The 19,187-nt window shown below is 40.4% G+C and overlaps 1 protein-coding gene and 1 long non-coding RNA gene across 2 annotated transcripts in view; one reads left to right on the top strand and one right to left on the bottom strand.

The window, feature by feature from the left end:
• Positions 1 to 19,187, top strand: part of met (MET proto-oncogene, receptor tyrosine kinase) — a 106,588-nt gene that overhangs the window by 75,762 nt on the left and 11,639 nt on the right. The window contains exons 12-16 of the mRNA XM_044125753.1: positions 698 to 847; positions 6,237 to 6,390; positions 9,932 to 10,066; positions 12,271 to 12,531; positions 15,157 to 15,237. Of these exons, the coding sequence (XP_043981688.1) occupies positions 698 to 847; positions 6,237 to 6,390; positions 9,932 to 10,066; positions 12,271 to 12,531; positions 15,157 to 15,237 (781 nt within the window). The remainder of the gene's footprint in view (positions 1 to 697; positions 848 to 6,236; positions 6,391 to 9,931; positions 10,067 to 12,270; positions 12,532 to 15,156; positions 15,238 to 19,187) is intronic.
• LOC122836081 lies at positions 773 to 4,099 on the bottom strand. The gene is made up of 4 exons (XR_006371400.1): positions 3,344 to 4,099; positions 1,593 to 1,733; positions 1,170 to 1,200; positions 773 to 909 (listed from the first exon to the last, which is right to left on the bottom strand). It is a non-coding gene; the product is annotated as an uncharacterized LOC122836081 (long non-coding RNA).

Here is a 19,187-nt window from a genome sequence, read left to right as displayed (position 1 = left end):
CATGGAAAAAACAACTTTAAATCATCAGTTCCTAAAGGGTAAAAGGTCAACATGAAACACCCCATGGCAGACTGCTCCGTTTCATACTCTAGAATGACCAGCACTCATCTTCATCCCTTCCAGTTTCATGAGTAAAAACAGAAGCGATCTGGTGTGTTTGGGTGGCAGCAAGCAGTTTTTCGACTTGGATGGGACTGGGATGGAAACAATAAACCCAGGGGTGTTTTAAAGCAACGCCGTGTTTGGAAATGTTCTGTTTGTACAACTCAAAACTGGAAAGAAGAAAAAAAAGAAGAATGAATTGTGCCAAATCCTTGGTAGGAATTTATTTGTAAAACGAGCACCGTCACGAAATTGTCGAGTGGACGATGGAACATTCAGCAGATGAGTCACATGTGGGGGAGTAGAGCTGATCCAAAAAGGAGGAAAACAAGTCAGAAACATTCCCAATGATGTTGCATATCTGGATCCCAGAAACATGTTGAAGCTTGTGATATACAAATCAAAAATTTAATGAGAGGAGACAAATATTTCAGTTTGTCTTCTTGAGTAAAAAAAAAAAAAAAGACAAAAAGCATCTCTCTGCCTCTTTCTAACTAAACCTTCCTTCCCTTCTTCAACTCTCCCGGTGCGTTGTTCTTCCTCAGTCTATTCTCCCCATCTCACCTTCTTTCCTCCACCTGCTCTGCTCTCGCAGGGCGACCGGATGGACAGGGAGGCGATGAAGTGCCAGGTCCTGACCGTTTCTAACCACAGCTGTGAGAGTCTGACGGTGGTTGGAAACACCCTGGAGTGCACCGTTCCCACCCAGCTGCAGGCCGCCACTGCCAAGGAGCTGCAGGTGGAGGTGAGACACGCTTGTTCCCCCTCAAACGTTTACTTCCCGGTTCTCCTTACACCTGCAACAGTCTGTAAACGAAACACACTTTAATTAGGGCAGCACTTTGTTTGCAGAAGAACTGCAGGCACAGCAAAAAACACGTCCACGCCCCGAACACTTGTTTGCACAGAAAAACACACACACACACACTCACACCCGTGCACGCCCACACACACACACATCCTCCTCAGCCAGGCTTGTTCCAGGTACTCTGCTGGGAGCAACACACAGGCATGAACTGATGTTTTCAGCACCAGTGCAGAGTGTTTGTGTATGCGGTGAACTGTACCTGATCAGGTTACGCTAGAATTTGATGTTGTCTGACAGGATAAGAAAAAAACAAGAATCCACTTTTTACTCATCAATTTTTAAAACAATAATAATAACCTATGTCATTTTTTGCCAATAGTTATTCGGGTTTTTTTTTTTGCTAAATCATCTGTTAGACAAACAATTATTTTTATTTATTTATTTATTTATTTTCACTGTAGGCAAAAATATAACTTAGGCTGTTATTTTAGGAAAGTGACAACATTTTATTTTCATTTGGTTTAATGAATATTCAGTCCAAACAGGCTGAGAACAAAGTCCATATTATGCCATCACACATCAAGCAAATGAATGTAACTGACAAAACCCACTGATTGTGGCTCCAGTAACTATGTTTAAGCAATGAAATGAAACAATTGGAGTTAAATTCTCAATGATTCACCTGCTATGGCCTGAACACACACTCTTGCTACAGCCTCCTGATCGGTATGGACCTGAACTGTGCACCTGTTTGAGTGTAAGCATCTCAGAATTTTGATCTTGGTCTGCAAGATGAATCCACGCTCTGCTGCCTCACTGGACACTGCAATTAGAAGCGTCAAAGTTTTGAAATCGGGGAACTTTTCCCAGTTGAAGTGTTCAGAAATTTACTCTGAATGAGGAGTTTTCTTGTCCCCCAACCCTCAAGCTTCAGCAGGAGGAGTTCTTCTTCTGTACCTGACAAGCTCTACAGCCTCTTAACCATTACTCTTTCTTGCTGTTAGCACATTAAGGTCAATCTCTAGGGGCCTCATACATAAAGCGTGCATGCATACAAAAAATGTACAGCGCCATATTTTACGCACAAGTCAGCATGTATAAAAATGTACTTTGCGTCAACGTTTGCGTAAATGTACACACACTTTTTTGCTGGCTTGAAAATGTGCGGCAGCCACGCCAACTTTTTCTGTGGACAATATCAAACTACAAAGCATCAAAATTCACCTAAATACACTGAAATCTGACAACATTCAGTTATTTAGACTAAGAAGAATCAAATTCTGTTTTCATGATTTTAATATTTTATTGTTTAAATGGAAACGATTTAAACAATGCATTAAATAATGCATTGTTTTAATGCATTAGTGCACATATTTAATGCATTAAATAAACTGCATTTATTTAATTAGAGTGATTCAAAGAGCCTTACACACAATACCATCTATAAATTTAATAGCACAACAAAAAATGTCATCTTTATGACACTTTAATCCAATTTGTATAATAATTTGGAACATGATCTAAGGCCTCCATATGAGGGTTGAGCTTAATCCCTGTGCCACCACAGCACCCCATAAAGCAGAAATATTATTGTATATGCGTGAATATGTTCTCCTGCGACAGACTGGCGACCTGTCCAGGGTGACCCCGCCTCTCGCCCGGGACGCAGCTGGAGATAGACACCAGCAACCCTCCTGACCCCATTAGGGAAGAAGGGTGTATAGAAAATGGATGGATGGATGAATATGTTCTCAATTCCTATATTTTCCTTAAACAGCAATGCTTTAACTCGGCGCTAATTACTTCTGGACCACAAATCCAGCTAATCCCACCTCACTGACAACTCCAAAAAAAAATCCAGTCTAGTCTCACCATGATCCTGAACATGTGAGATCATGACTCTGATACTGGCTGTCACATCTTTTCCCAGGTGGATATGAGAAGAAAACCTCAATATCAATAAAGCCAGTCATAATAAATTTATATGAAAACTCTCATCTGTTTCTACCATCAGGTGTACAGAGAGAATTTATCATGGCTTCCTATCTCAGTGTCTGCTTCTGATGGACAAACAGGCTGACTGGTCTGGCGGAAATGATCAAACACACACTGATTAAAAAAAAGTGTGTTTTCAGTCCATATTAATGTGTATTTCATTTATTTTCTGCATCTATTTATCTTCTACGCTGGAAGAGCAGAGGTAACAGACCAGACACTGAGCAACACATTAAATGTAGCAACAGAACCATTTGTCCTTACTGAGATCTACAAAACCAACTCTGGGAAATCTGGGGGAAATCACCACATTCTCCATGTGCACCATATCATTTACGAGAGACTTCAATAACTCCCGCGTCCTAATGCAGTCCTTCATGAATAAGAAGCTTGGTGAGAATCCGCTACACAGAGTGATGAGTGGATGGAGTTACTAACCAGCTGTCCATCTTGTCACTTGAATGTAAGTCAAGCAGCTTCTGAAAGGCACTCGCAGATTGGATATGTCATCAGGCAAAACTCAAAGGCTCTCTGCACACATAGGTTTCCTTCTTGATGGTGAAACAGACAAAACACTGAAATCCAAAAATCTATTGGAATGTTAGGAACAGGACTCGGAAGTTCCAGCAAGGAAGCAAAAAAAAGAGTTTGAATTATTCATGAAGGTGCAAGAAGACGTCAAAATTTTAAAGTGTTGAGATGATAACTAAGTACTTTTTCTGTCTTTATGTAAACTAAAGTAACTCCCAGCAGCCAACAGTTTTAACAGTGTTATGAAATGTTCACCATGTACAGGCCAAGCCGACATTGCTGGTCTTCAGACTCCTTTGGAGATAAAATCCACCGTCCGTCTCCAGACCAAACATTATCAGGCCGATCGCTGTTGACTCGTGAACCGGCCTTCAGACAAAACTTCTTATCTCAGGCCAGGGTCAGCCAATATCCTGCTGCTTCATTTACACACACATCACTGCCTCTGCAGCAGGAACTTTATTTCCACTAAGCCTAGTGAAAACAGGAGCAATATTACTGATTTAATCTTTGCACAGACTCATACATTGAAAGTATTTCCAATGTATGACTTTTTTTTATAAAAAGTAAACTAATACTGTAACACCTGTAAACAAAAAAATATATGCTTAGTCTTTTAGTAGGCTATTGCAGTTAAAATGTTCTTTTTCTTTTTTTTTTAGGTAGCAGCCCCAAGAAAAGTAATAAATTTATGCTATTATTTGAATAACATAAATGTTTGTATTTCCTATAATTTGAAGTAATAGTAAAACATAGATTTTCTTTTCCAGTTTTTTCTGATGTAGAACTCTATTGTGTCTTAAAAAGGTAGGTGTTTTCTTTTTGATGGCCTAAGAAGATCAATAGAAGCTTGTATGTGTGTGTTTGCTCAAAGCTATGATTGCATCAGATCCTGTCTGAATGCAAATACTGTAGCCTCTCTGTGTAACATGAGGACACAGATACTCTGATGTAAAGTGTCACTGGAAAAATAACTGGCAGGGTAACGTAATCTGAAATCAACATGTAGGAGTTGGTCATGTTTGTCTCAGTTCTACGTGGAGAAACCACAGATCCAACACAAATAAACACGCTTCACAGCATCTAGGAGTGTTTTTTGTTGTCGTTTTTTTTTTTTAAACATTGATGGAAAAATCTGAAGGCAAATTAAAATTTGCACACCTGACCTCTAGTTGCAGACACAGTACAGGTAATTAAATCTATCAGAAACAGATTCCTAGGAGAATGTCTGATCATCATCTCATACCTGGACACAGTAACGCAGAGAGTCGTGACTGCTACAGATCACGAATTCCCCTTCTTATTAATTAGAAATATTTTGGGTCTTGTTCAAAGTTATAACTTTCAATATATATTAAAATAAATTCATTGTGTACCAAATTGATAAGAGGAGGCATAAGGTAAACTATTTCAGTAGTAATTCACACATTCAGAGAGCAAAATCTTATTTTGAGAAAAGTTCTACATGTTATGCAAAATACTCCTTTTTTATGGCAGTGGCATTAGAAGGCTAGCACTTTGGAATTTAAACTTTTGTTAAATAAAATGTGAAATTATGAGTCTCTGTATTATTTGTATTGAATACACAGCAATATGGTGTTTGTGTTTTGTGTATTACTAGGCCTACTTTATTGTAAAACATGATATTTATTGTTGGGGCTGCTTCCTGCTTCGTTTCTTACTCAGTGGCGCAGTTGGACTTCCTCCCGTTGAGAATGCTTCCGGGATCAGAAAACTCCTCGTTCAGAGAACTTTGAAGGCCTTTGATAACTTCAATTGGAGAATTGTTTTCTGATTTCAAAACTTTGCCTGATTTGGCGCTTGCAATTTCAGTTTCCAGTGAGGCAGCAGAGTGAAGATCTGGTGAAAGGAATTATTTGGAAACTGTATTTAATCAAGTTATCTGTCTGATTTCATTTGATATTCTGACAAACTGTGGAGGGGTCTTGAGTCATGCTGTTTGACTGGTGGGTAATTATAATAAACACTATTGTTTAAAATGGACCAATATAACTGTGTGTGTATCACTTTAAGAGCTCAGGAAGCCGTCTGAGTAATGTTTGCTGTGATTGGTTCATTGTAATTTCAAGCTGCATATAGCCATTGTTGTTCTAAGAGCATGTTTAGTGTTAGTTGAGCAGAAAGTTGATGTTGGAGACCTGTTGTTTGTTCAAGAGACTGGGAGCGTGTAAGTGAATAAAAACCACTCTCAGCTCTGTTAAGAAAGTTTGGACCTGAAATCTCTCCTCTCATCCTTTACCGCAGTGTTTCCCAACCCTGGTCCTCAAGGCACACTGCCCTGCATGTTTTAGGTATTTCTTTGCTTCAGTGCAGCTGATTTCAATTGATGACTGATTAACAGGCGTTTGTTGAACTGCAATCAGTTGAATCAGGCACATTAAAGCAGGGAAACCTCTAAAACATGTAGGACAGTGTGCCTTGAGGACCAGGGTTGGGAAACACTGTTTTACCGGATGCTCGTGGTGGTGGCTGTACCATTTAAAGAACTAACACTACCCATAAAGGGAGCACAACAACTATTACTTCACACCTCTGTCAGCTGGGCAAAGCTGGCTTACAAGTTGTGCACACCTGATGTCATTCTTGCAAGCAAACTAGTTATTTTAATTATATTCCCATTCCCCAAAAAGAAAAAAAAAAGAAAAAAACAATTATAGCAATCTCCATTAACAACATGAAATTTGAGCCATCTGGGAACAAAACCTGATTGTATTAGTTACAGTATTTTAGCATACACTTCCTTCGCTCCTGACACTCCAAATCCCTTCCCATTGTTCAGTGGCGCCAAGCGGACTCCATCAGGCATCTGGGCAAGGTGACGCTGGCGCAGGAGCAGGACTACACAGGCCTCATCGTGGGCTGTGTGTGTGTCAGCCTGCTGCTGCTCTTTCTGGGATCGCTGCTGATGTGGAGGAGGAACAAGCACATCGATGGTAAGAGCAGGAGACACAGAGTCCTATCATTACAAATAGATTTTATACCATCTTTCACTAATAACAGGAAACTGGACATGTCTTTTCCTTTTACAAACTCTGAGGCCTTGAAATACATAGCCAGGTTTTTATAAAAACAGCTATCACAGCCGCATTGCTTAAAAAAATAACATGGTACACATAGGATCAGTTTCAGAAAGGTTTTCATCCACCAAGAACCCATATAAATCCACCCGTGAGCGTTGTTAAATATCCCCAACCTACAGGGGGCAGTGTAGCGCAAAACCAGAACCTGTGTCAGCCAATGAGATTGCTCCAAAAGCACGACTTCCTGGTATTAATTAAACATGGCGGCAGGAGGTTCCTTCATGAATGCAATATGCAGGACCCTAAATCTCAGTTTTTCCAGCTACGCACGCAAACACAAATACAAAGCTTTGTTAGTTCTCCACTTTAGTCAGATTTTTTATGTAAATAATCGTTATTAAACTGAGTTTTCGTGTGCATGAATGGCCCAAATGCATAAAAATTCATTTGTTTTCCCAGATAGCTGGCTACGTTTGGACGAGGCCTTAATGTCTCAACTAGAGGTGTGCCGATCGATCGGCCACCGATCATAATTGGCCGATTTCGGTGAAAAAGTGCATGATCGGTGATCGACGATCACCAAAACGATCACATTTATCTCACTTCGCAGCCTCCGTGTGCTGCTCATCTCCTCTTTCCTTCACACTGCGAGCGCACAGCAAAATTACTTAGGGAGTGAAGCACGGCAAAATGCATCAACACAACGAATATAATATGCCATTTAAAAAAACAAACACTTGACGGAGTTCGGCTATATCGAGGTTCAATGCAAGCAACACGACATCCGGTCGGCAGGTAAAGCAGGTAAAGTAGCACTTGTTAAGGAAGAGTATTTTAAAATTAATTAAATTTGGAAAAAGTCTGGCTCTCTCTCTTCCTCTGAATCCCAGGTCCTCTCTGCGGGCGACGTGTGGTCACAAGGAAAACAACAATGCGTGTTGACGTCACAGAATTATAGAGTTTAATCCAAATACAAAACAACGTATGAATTAACAACAAAACTGCAGAACAACAGAGATGAAAAAAAAAAGAAAAAAGTTAGAGATAGAAAAGGCAAAGACGCGTCTTTGGAGAGAGCTGATGCAAAAAGGCAAAATAGGAACAGCTGTCTGCCTTATTATTCCTGTGCACTAACTCTTATAGTGAAGGTGTGTCTTTCCTTTTTAATATATTCAATTAAGGCGTACTTCTGCTTGACCAACCAGAAGCTACCCTAAACACTCAGAAAAACTTAGAACTCCCCCTAATTTACGCCAAAGATCAAAGGCCATTTGCTCCTTGGTAGAACAATGGAGCAAGCAGCTGCATCCTGGTTTTTCTGGGTTCTAGGGCCATTTGGGCAAATAAAAGCATAAAATAAGACTTCACAGATACCTGTGAAATTCAGAGTGTCTCCCGTTATCTTTCCTTACATACATTCTCAGAACAAACCTAAATCCAGTAATTTGGTTCAAGGAAAGGTTACCTTCACAAACCCAGTTTGCTCATCTGCACTCAACATCTCAAAAGATTCAAATCTTTGCCTTAAACCAAAAAGAATAACACATGAAATCAACAGAACAAAATGAGGTGCAATTCCTTTTTCTAACCTATGAAACATAACATTCAATCCTAAGCATTGTTACACAATCATTTTCCAAAACCCATTTAGCTTAAATCCTGAGCATTTTTTTAATACTAAACAAAACATTTTCATTCAAACAGTTTACATTTGATTCAGATATTGTCCCAGATAGTACAATTTTCAAATACATTCATCATTTACTAGACTAGTAATTCTAAAATTAGATAATACCCTTTTAGTTAAAAATCTGCTATTAGTACTTAGAAAAATGTTTTAGAAATTAAATGTTAGTGGTTTTAACATTCTATGTTGTATTTAGTTTTACACCATCCCAGATGTTGGTTCTGGAAAACTTTTGATCTTCTGTGAAACAAACAGGCTTCTCTCCTCCAGGCTCAAGTGATACTGCCCTCCAGGAGATGCTAATTTTATGGCCTCCTGTGTCCTAATAACCCAACAGGAGCCTCACTGAGAGATCCCCTTGATCTGCATTTGGTTCCTGTATTTTGAATACTTACCACAAACCTGTTCAAAATTAAGAAATTTATTCAAATAAGAATGTTCAATATACCTTTTACACATGCCGTAAGATTAACTGTATTAAGCACTAAAAATAATCATTTTTCCTCAACACGCTCAACTACCAACACCCACCTGGATTAGCATCACGGTCAGAAAGCTAAACAAATAAACAGAAAAATAATTCAGGTCTTTGAGCTGGCGGTGTAAGACGCTGGTTCTGCGCTTCTGGTGGTATTTATTTCACAACCTCCACCCAGCAGTGAAGTCTCACACCGATCGACTGCTTAAAGCTGCAGCATGTAAATTAAGCAAAAAAACTTTAGATATGCATGAAAACTTTCGCCGTCCTAACATAAAACAGATAATCTGGGATGTACTGTGGTGGTGCAGGGGTTAAGCACAACCCACATAAGGAGGCCTTAGTTCTCAGTGCGGCTGTCGCAGGTTCGATTCCCGGCCTGGCGACCCTTGCCGCATGTCTTTCCCCTTCTCACATTACCCACTTTCCTGTCAATTAACTATCAAATAAAGGCCACTAGAGCCAATAAAACCTTTAAACAAAAGACAGATAATCTCTGAAAAATAATCAATCTCCTCTGCTTCCTCCTGTGTTCTGCAGAATTGCTCAGCTCAGTCAGAAACAGCCAATCAGAACCAGCATTAATCAGCTAGCCATGCTATCAGGAAGTTATCATTTAGTAACTCAGTACTGTTTATTTTAATGCAACCTGCATTTGACTTTGAATGTTTTCTTTATTACTTGACATTATTTGATATAGGCAGATTTATTTGATTTATAATTTATGGAACTGAGAGCCTTACTGTTAATATTATTTTACTGATTGCAGGTTTTTCAGTTGTCCTTTTGACTGAATACCTGCTGTATTGTGCCTGCAAGTATTTTTTGCATGTTTATGTCTAAATTAGGTGAAGTTATTGCCAGATATTTTTTTTTTTTTTTGCATTTCCTTTATAAATTTGTATTCTGTCACTTGCACTAAATTCTAGGTTTGCTTAGTTTTCTAAACAGAATGGAGTTGGTTAGTTCCATAAAAGAAAGGATTTGTTTGTTGTTTTTATTGCTTGAATTTCTGTCTATTGATACATTGATACATTACCACTTTCTTTGACCAGAAGTTCAAAGTGTTTTTTTTCTGACCTGTGTGCATGTGTGTCTGCTGGCTTTGTTTTGCCTGGTGGGTTTAGTGGAATGTCTTGTGTGGGATGCTCTGAAGGAAACACTTTGCTTTGTCTCACTGATTTCTCTCTCTCTTTTTCTTCTCCTGTGTTACCTCTTCTTTCTACGTCCTTATTTCCTTCCATCTCCTTTCTCATCTTTCTTTCTGTCTCTGCAACATTTGTTTCCAGATCTGTCTGAGGTGTGGTATGATGGCCGGGGTCACATCCAGCATCTGGACAGGCTGGCTAACGCGAGGAGCGTCAGCCCCACTAACGAAATGGTCTCCCATGAATCAGTCGACTATAGAACAACCCTGCTGGAGGGTAAGCCCCTCCCCTTTTCTTCTTCTTCACATGACTCCCTGTTCACTCACTTCACCTCCGTCCTCTTATGTGCCTGCTCCCTTACCTGTTGGCCTCAGCGGTTAGCTGCGCATGCCTTATTGTGCACCTTTCACACTAACAGCAGCCCAAATCATTGGGTCAGTTTAAGGTAAAATTGATGCATTTCTAACTTGGATTAAAAAAGAATGACCAGATAAGATGTTTTGTTCAATATTTAAGGGGCAGTAATATGTAAAATCAACTTTTTTGAGGTTTACTTCATGGTATAATGTCATCCCCGCCGAGCTCCTTCAGACTAGCTAGGAGTAATTAGCAAACACCTGCTGAGCTCATTTTAAAGCACATATGTCAGAGTCAAGGCCCGCGGGCCACATCCGGCCCGCGAGAAGATTTTCTACGGCCCCTGGGATGATCTTGATTTATTATTAGAACCGGCCCGCAGCAAGCCCGCACCCCGTCTGAAAAAAAAATGCGAGATGCACCCCCCCCCCCCGTTCGATCCTCACAACGCTCGCACACCCCCCCCCCCGTCCGCAGTAAATTTACGAAGGCTTGGGCCGGTCCGCTGCACTAGACCAAATGCGTCATTTAAAAAAATCTCAATGAATATTCGATCAGTCCGGCCCTCGGCTTGTAGATAAATTTTTAATTTGGCCCTCCGTCCATTTGACTTTGACACCCCTGTTTTAAAGGGTTAATAGAGGATCCATGTTGTGATGACTTCCTGAAGGTGGAGTTTCAGAAAGAGCAGGAGTTTTTAAAGAGACAGAGACCCAATCTTAAAGTGTTAAATTAGATCTTTAGTTCATATACAGCTCTGGAAAAAATCGAGACCATCAGTTCTCTGATTAAAATTTTTATATGATATATATGGTATGTTTGAGTAAAATGAACATTATTCTTTATTCTATGAACTACTGACAACATGTCTCTGGAATTCCAAGCAAAAATTGTATATATATAGCTAAAGTTAACATAGTTAGTTGATTTAGCTATAAAATGGGGCTGTCCCCTCTAATGCCCCTTTAATTAATAATAATCAGTCTAGCAGAGGGTATAGAGTAAGTCTATTTCCAAACAAACATCTTAGGCTCTAGAGGCCTCAGTTAGCCTGTTGAATGGTAACACTCATGACAGTACACTTAGAAGATCACTAAGCAGATTGTTTGTTTGTTTGTTTGTTTGTTTGTTTGTTCTTTTGAAAAGATTGCTCAGATAAATCATATTTCATGTTAGCAGTAACACTTAGGTACTGGTGACCTGTCCATGGTCTCACCTTCCACCTAATGACTGTTGGAAGACGGGCCCTGCGCCCCCACCACCCAGCCCAGTTCAGTGTGCATAAACGGTGGATGAATGGATGAAGCAATATCTTGATAAAGTAGACTAAAGCAGGGCTCTTTGGCAGTAATACAAGGAAGTCAACCATGGTGATGATAATATGGGGCGTTTCACAGAATCCCATTGCTGTCCTTGATCAACCAACAAACTGCTGTTATTCCAAAAACTAGAAAACTGAACACAAACACACCAGACCAATCACAAAACTCAACACAACTCAACATGAGAATGACAAAGAAACCCAGAATCAGTAGAACAGGAAGTAAAGAGACAGAAGAGATTAACTTAACTATAAATACTGAGGAACTACAGATTAGGTATTTGGAAACTGCAAACTCTGTACAGATATAAAGTCTAACAAAGTATGATGCACATCTTCTCATCTAGCATGCGTCAGTAATCTTTGATGTGGTCTGTGGCGCCTCTTGTGGGTTTTGTTCTGGTCCTGAGGGCCACTGAGAGGCCCCTGGTATTATGATCCCTGGATCATAGCTGAAGCAATGTCTTTGCTGACCTTGAGTCTGGAGAGGCTGGGTTTACTAATGAGCTAATGTTTGCCTTCAGGGAAAGTTAGCGTTCAGGACATTTGACCTCACTCTCTGTTTTAGCTCTGGTTTTTGTTCTGGCTTTTCTGGAGGAACTTCTGCATTTGTTAGCCCTCCGCTAACAGAGTAGAAAACCTCACGCTTTTAAGCTTCTTCCTTCCAGCTCCGTATCTGTGTCTGTGTAGCTGTCCCTCTCCGATCACGTAACACACCTTGACATGCGGAGGTCAAGGTGTTGTGACATAGCAGCCGACCTCTGACCCTCCCGCTTCTCTCTTTTTGTTTCTGCCTCTCCAGATCAGGGTGTCGACAGGCCTGAGACATGTCGGGCAGCTCCTCCTATCTACAGAGCCGATGGGGAGCTGCTGTCTCCCAGACTGGGAATACTGGGAGGGGGGCTGGGCCTGGGCATGGAAGGCGACCTGGTGTCCCCCCTGTTGATGGCTCCGGTCCACATCGATCCGTCCTGTCTCCACCCGGACCTGCTGACTGAGGTGCAGCATGTGGTGATCGCAAGGGAGCAACTGCTGCTTCACGTCAACCAGATCATCGGCAGAGGTCAGTGGTCAGCTGCTGGGATGCCGGATTTTGATCGCAGGTTTATAGAAAAATGATCTCATCTAAATCAGGTTGTCAAATGATATCTAGAGTCAAACATATATCAGTCGCCCCTATGCTACAAAGTCCACAGGTCCTTTGATTTCTCAACAAGCCCTCATCACCTCCCCCTTCTTCCACCATGCTTGGGAGATTGATGTCTCTGCCAGCATCCAGTGGTTCAACATGGAAATGCATTATGACCAAACACCTCTACTCTGATCTTAACTTTCCAAATAATATTGTTCTGGAAGTGTTGTGCTTTTATACTATATTTATATGCAAAAGGATTTCTACTGGTGATTCTTTCAGAACAGTGATGTTAACAGGATATAGCAGGAAAGTAGCTTCCTGTCAAGCAGCCTCCTACACCTCAGTGCCTTTGTTTATATTTAGGTAAAAGCAAAAGGTTTGCGTTTTTAAACACGTCTCTGCTTGCATTTCCATAGAACAGAAAATTACACAAATAGAAATTCTGAGGACAAATTCACTTGATGTAAACACGTTCTTTGATTAAGAAAAAGGTTTTACACTGCAATGAGGTCGTTTTGTAACCGAATCAAGATTTCTGTATTTTTTAAATACTGCAGTGGAAACATGAGTCACGTGATCAACAGCAGGATGTTACTACTGGTAAAAACGACAAAGAAGACGACAGGAAGTAGTAGAAGGATGATGGATTTGTTTTGTTTTTTTCCTCACAGCATTACACAGTTCAGAAAAAAATGTTTGATTCCAACATGTTGAATCCATAACTCATCTTTAAAATTGCTGACTACAATTTCCCAAAAGCCGTTATCTGTTGTAATAAAAAAGCAATAAACCGACCTGTGTTCTCTTTATCGCAGGCATGCAAGTGGTTTCTCTGTAGATAAAATCATCTTAAAACGACATATAAACATCATCTGATTTCGTCTGATTAAACTCTCTTAACAGTACATTTATAGCATTATGAACATGTTACATCTTAAAAATGTCCAGAGGTCAGTGTAACAGAACTCTGGACACTGAATATCCGGCAATATTTGTTTAAAAATGCCGGGAGTCTCTGAGATGAAGTGACCAATGGGCCTCTGGAAAGCAGGAGTTGGAGGCACAAAGCGCAGACTCCCGCTTTCCACCCTTCATGCTTGTGTGCTTTTACTGCATGAGATTTATGTTGAAGATAAAGTGCTTGCTTTAAAAAAAAACTTGAAGCTTGACATGCAGACACCAGATCAGCCCGTTTTACCACATGTAGGTAGGCGGTTTAGCCTGTCAGATCGAATTTAGCATCAAACTGAGAAAGACCCTTACCACCGTAATGTTCCAGAAAAGCGGCATGTTTGCCCCCCTCGTATGAATTTATCCCCTGAAGCCTGGATTTGGTGGCTGCTCGAGTGCTTCAAAGTGGCGTAGGATGATTTGTTCTCAGCTAATGTTCCCAGGGTCCATTGTGGAGAGCCGTAACCCAACACTGCCAGCCATCTGCGGGGACGTGATAGGAGAGCGCCGCGCTCATTTTGGTCCTACACCCTTCTCAGGCTGGACCGATCCCCCACATCTTAACTAGGAGATATAATACAATAAAACACAATAACTCAGAGGGGTTTGACGTTGGTTATTAGGCTGTGTGGGATATTAATGAATAAAGCCTCATATTGGGTTACTTAGAAGAGGCTCATTTATTGCGGTGGCAACTCAAGAAAGTTTTCTGTTTAGAATGAAACACTTTTTTACCCTTATGGAGCAGTGAGATGATTGTTACACAATATGGAGAGTGGAGGAGGGGAGGGCTGCAATTCAGTTCAATTATTTAATCAAGATTGACACGTAAAGCAACGTTGGATGTTTTGTACAAAGGTTTTCCAGCCACTAAATTTGGTTGGACCATTATTATTAGACAGCAAAATTACAACTAAAGATCCTTGTCACACACACAAGCTGTCTTCCCAATGCCAATTTATAAAAAACTTGTTTTTTGATCAAAAGTTTTGCCGTTGGAATGAGCTGGGGATTTTTTTGGTCATATCGAAATTGATTTATTTGGCAAAACTGCAATGAAAACACTTTTATTTGTATCACACAAGTCACACGATCGACAACCGGATGTTACCCCTGCTGCAAACGGCGAAGAAGACGACTACAGGAAGTAGTTGCAGCATGTTTTTTTAACAAATGACACTTATTCCCATGTGATATTAATTGCATTTCTTGTTTTGCAGTTGCAAAATTTTCGACATTAGTGGAACATTGGAAAAGGTTTTGCACATTTCTGATTGAAACACAATTACTACCGCATATTAGAGAAAACTAGTTCTCAACCACAAAGTAGGTCCTTAAGATAAGCAGCTAATTTTAGTTTTCCACAATAAGTGGATGCGTGAGCTCATCTTTTCTAGGTGTTCTATTGGTGTTTCGGTGACAACAATGCCTCCTTCACATTACATCATACGTGAAGCTCCTCGTATATAAATGACTGTGGTATCACCATGTGAACCTTGTCCAGGCTAAAAACATCTTAGCATTCACAGGTTTGAACAGGAATGTGTTAAACTATTGATGCTGACTGATTCTGACTAATGTACATCATGCTGTAACATGCAGGACACTTTGGCTGTGTTTTCCATGGAACATTGCTGGAGCCAGACGGGCAGAAGCAGCATTGTGCTATCAAGTCGCTAAATCGTGAGTAAATTCTTTGTTAGCATTTGTTTCTTTGTCAGCTTAGGGGAATGATGAAACAAGTTGTGCAGAGCAGAGGTAAGAGTTTTAGGAATTCCTGGAAGGTCGGGGGTGGGGAGATTGGACCTTACCTCAGAGGCCACTTTTCATTGGCTGATGCCCATTCTACGTGGTCACATGCACACAAACACACGGTTCTGTTAGTTAAGTACAGCATAATGGCAGCACTGATACAACTTCTACACCTTATAGCCTGTCTGCTACACAGTCTTATGTTAGCTAAACAGATCAATATGCAATGTGTATCTGACATACACTAAAGATTTGATTTTAGCAGCAAAGGCTTTGGACTAAACTGTTCCTCCTGTTAGCCTCTCTAGCACCAAGTACAGCTGGTCAATCAACCATCGCTGTGTTCAGAGAAGCAACGATTAATAATCCAGAAATAAACTTGATATGGTAACGGACTGAATGTTCTGTTTTTAACGTAATCTTTGCTCGTCTTGCGGGGCGCAGGCAGTTGCCACGGTAACAAGTGTGCTTAAACTACAAAGAGAGAGAGAGTAAAAAGGTAGGAGTGGTTTTGAGTTGATCACCTGTTCACCTTTGTTTACATTTAGAAAGGTAAACAAAGGTTATTTTACCTTTGTTTACCTTTGCTGTGGCTCATTACAGCCTCTGTAGCTTCTAACCGTTGGACTGATTACCTCGTTCGTTTAAGTATACATCATTCACAACAAACATCAAATAGAACAAATATATTTCATAAAATTTTAACAAACAAAGTGGCTTCTACCACGATAATTATGTGAAATTAAATGAATTATATCCCAACTTCAGAAGATTGGCCTTTACCTTTACAGAGATCTTTGGGTCCTCCTATCATCTCTGTAGCTTCTCATATTGAGGTCATCTAACCAAATTTCAGAAATACCGTAACTGACTGACACCTGCTGGCCTCAGGTTTGCAACCAGCTTGTGACTGAGAAACCAGTAACCTCCTCCCAGATGATGACATGAACTTGTTAGTTCCTCTGTCCATTCTAGTAGCTGATATATTGTGAAAATCCCATAGAAATGATGTAGCAATCAAGTCATGTTTACATAGAAACTAATGGTTCGTGCCGTGGTGGCATAGGGGATGGCACAACCCACATTTGGAGGTTTTGAGTCCTCGACGCGGCCATCGCAGGTTCGATTCCTGGACCCGACAACATTTGCCGCATGTCTTCTCCCCTATCCTTCCCCCTTTCCATATAAGGGTCACTAGAGCCCACATAAAGACCCCCTGGTGGGAAAAAAAGAAAAGAAATGAAGCACTAATGGAGTCATGTTTACATAGAAACAACGCGCCGCCAGGCTTTGTTTGTGAGACTTGCGGTCATGTGGGTTGGTTGTGGGCGGAGCTTGGTAAGGTCCATTTGGTTTATCTTTAGCATTTTTTGCAGATAAATCCATCTTGTGATATACAAAAACCTTATCCTGTTTGTAGATGTGTATATATAAATGTATATCCTGAGAAATCTCTGATCTCCAACACTGATAAACATTTGAAATGCAAAACCAGCCAACACTTCAATTATTGAGTCATAGACTAATGATGTGGGCTTGTTTTTGCAGCTCTATGTTCCCAAGCCTGCAGCAGCCATGTTGGTGACTGTGTACAAACCCAATATTTCAGAATTTTACATTTATAACGATCCAATGCAGAGAAACAACTCTGATTTGTTCAGTCAGTTCAGTTAGGAGTAGAACAGTCAATGTAAAATAAATGATAAAGGAATTGACAAAAACAACAAGTTGTTGGTCAAACACATAAAAAATCAACCGCAGCAAACGTTTTTTCAAATGGTTCAGGAAGTGCAGTTAGGGATTCTAAATATGATGTAAAATAAATAATAAAGCATGGTGTTGCTCAGAGCACAAAGCATAGAATTAGACTGTAGATCTTATGAATTGGGGACATTGTCACGATATCCGATCTGGAGTTTTTTTTCCAATAACGGAACAAATACAGATATTAATATTGGATCAGTGTATCTCTGACTGTTACATTTACTTAATTAAAACAACTTTTTTTGTTTAACTGACTGAAGTTTTTTTAAATCCTCAAAGTTGTGGATGACTGACAGGTAGCCAGGTCTGCACTTCTTGTTTTAATTAACTTTAGCTAGTTCACTCATTTCAAATCTAAAAATGTGTGTGTCAGTGGGAAACAATGTTGTACTATTCAGTATTAACTGTATACAATGAAGTTTGAACAAAACTATGTGAAGCTGCTTTGATTGACTCTGCCGTCTGCAGCAAACCACCAGAACAGCTGCGTTTCTCTAGAGCTCTGGATGTTTGAATTTTGTTGTCAGATCTGCAGCAACATCAGATGTTATGTTCTGCTTTCTAGGTTCTATAGTTGTTTGAAAAAAACAATCCCGTCATCGTTGATCCACCAACATTTAGAATGAAGTTTTTCTTAGTGTCTCAGACATATTTCTTTCATCTAGAGCAGGGGTTTTCAAAGTATGAAAGGGTGAGCCCCCCTCCAAGGAGCACAATGCCTGCTGCCCCCCCCCCCCCCCGTGGAGGGGGGTGGAGTTGTAAAAACTCCACCTTCAGCCCCGCTCTGGCCAAAACCAGTGTTGGTATAGTTACTTTGAAAAAGTAACTTTAATCGGACTACTGATTACTCCTTGAAAAAGTAACTTAGTTATATTAAAAGTAATTTTTTAGTTACTTTCAGCAGCTGCTAACAACAACGCTGTGAAAATAACATTGAGCTTTGCCAAAACTTAATTGTCAGCTATTTTATAATGGTAACATCAACAATGTGTCTCCACTGATAAGGTTGAACTGAAGAGGAGATTGTAGAAAAAACAGTACAAAAAATAAAAAACGTGAGTAATTTGTGTGGTCCACTATTGTCTGGAAAACTCTAAGAAGGTTTTTAAAGCCCCCCTCCCCCAGCCTCCAGATTCTGCGTTACGGCCCTGCGTTTGGTGTCACAGCACAGAGCTCCTCCTGCAGCTCCACAGTTCAGATGGCTGCACAGATTTGTGACACTTATCTTAATATTAATAATTATAGTGGTGTTAAGTTGCCATTATAATTATTGGCAACTCCGGACACGTTCATTCGTGTCTGTTTTCACATTTATTGCGCTGTTCATATTAGTCTCGATGTTTGCAGTTTTCTGGAGCGCAACGCGAAACTCGACGTCATTCAGAGGTAATATATTAACTTGACATTAACAAAAACACAGCGGGACGGATCATCCGGGAAATGATGGACAGGGAGAGACTGAGTAAAACTACCTTAATGACGGACAAATTCTGGGATTTATTATGAGTCTCTGCTTATTTCTAAGCCCAAATGAACAATTTCACGTTCAAAAACAAACCCAAAAAGGCGCAACCCGCCACTCATTAAATCTGCAAGCGACTTAAAAAAAATGAAGCCCAAAGCCGCTTATAATAATCGGACTTGGCGACAGAAACTGAAAATAGTTCCAGTTTTTCCACCAACAAAATGCGCATCTCCCTCCATTGTTTACATTTCTGTCGCATAGAGACGTCGGTCACTCGACAAGACGAGTAGAGGAAATACGATTAAATAACAATAGAAGATAGTAACGCAGTAACGCAAAAATGATTTTGATAAGTAACTGTAGTCTGACTACTGGATTTGAAATAGCAACGCGTTAGATTACTGGTTACGGAAAAAAGTGGTCCGACGTCAGTAACGTTACTGACATCACTGGCCAAAACATCCTCTAAGGTGGGAAACATTTCCACTGATCCCCGCTCCACACGCGCACCCCACAGTACCAACTTTTTCCTAAATCCACAGAGTTGATCGTGTGCATAAAAGACGTTTCTCTCACATCAGTAGACAGCAAGCAGATAGCTTTTCCGGTTTACTTTTTCCCTCGCACCGCGCCTCCCCTAAAGTGCTCTGGC

The sequence above is a fragment of the Gambusia affinis genome, linkage group LG08 (assembly GCF_019740435.1).
Source record: "Gambusia affinis linkage group LG08, SWU_Gaff_1.0, whole genome shotgun sequence".
In the NCBI taxonomy this organism is placed as follows: domain Eukaryota; kingdom Metazoa; phylum Chordata; class Actinopteri; order Cyprinodontiformes; family Poeciliidae; genus Gambusia; species Gambusia affinis.
Note: the sequence above shows the minus strand (reverse complement) of the source record. Positions and strands in the feature narration are given on the sequence as shown.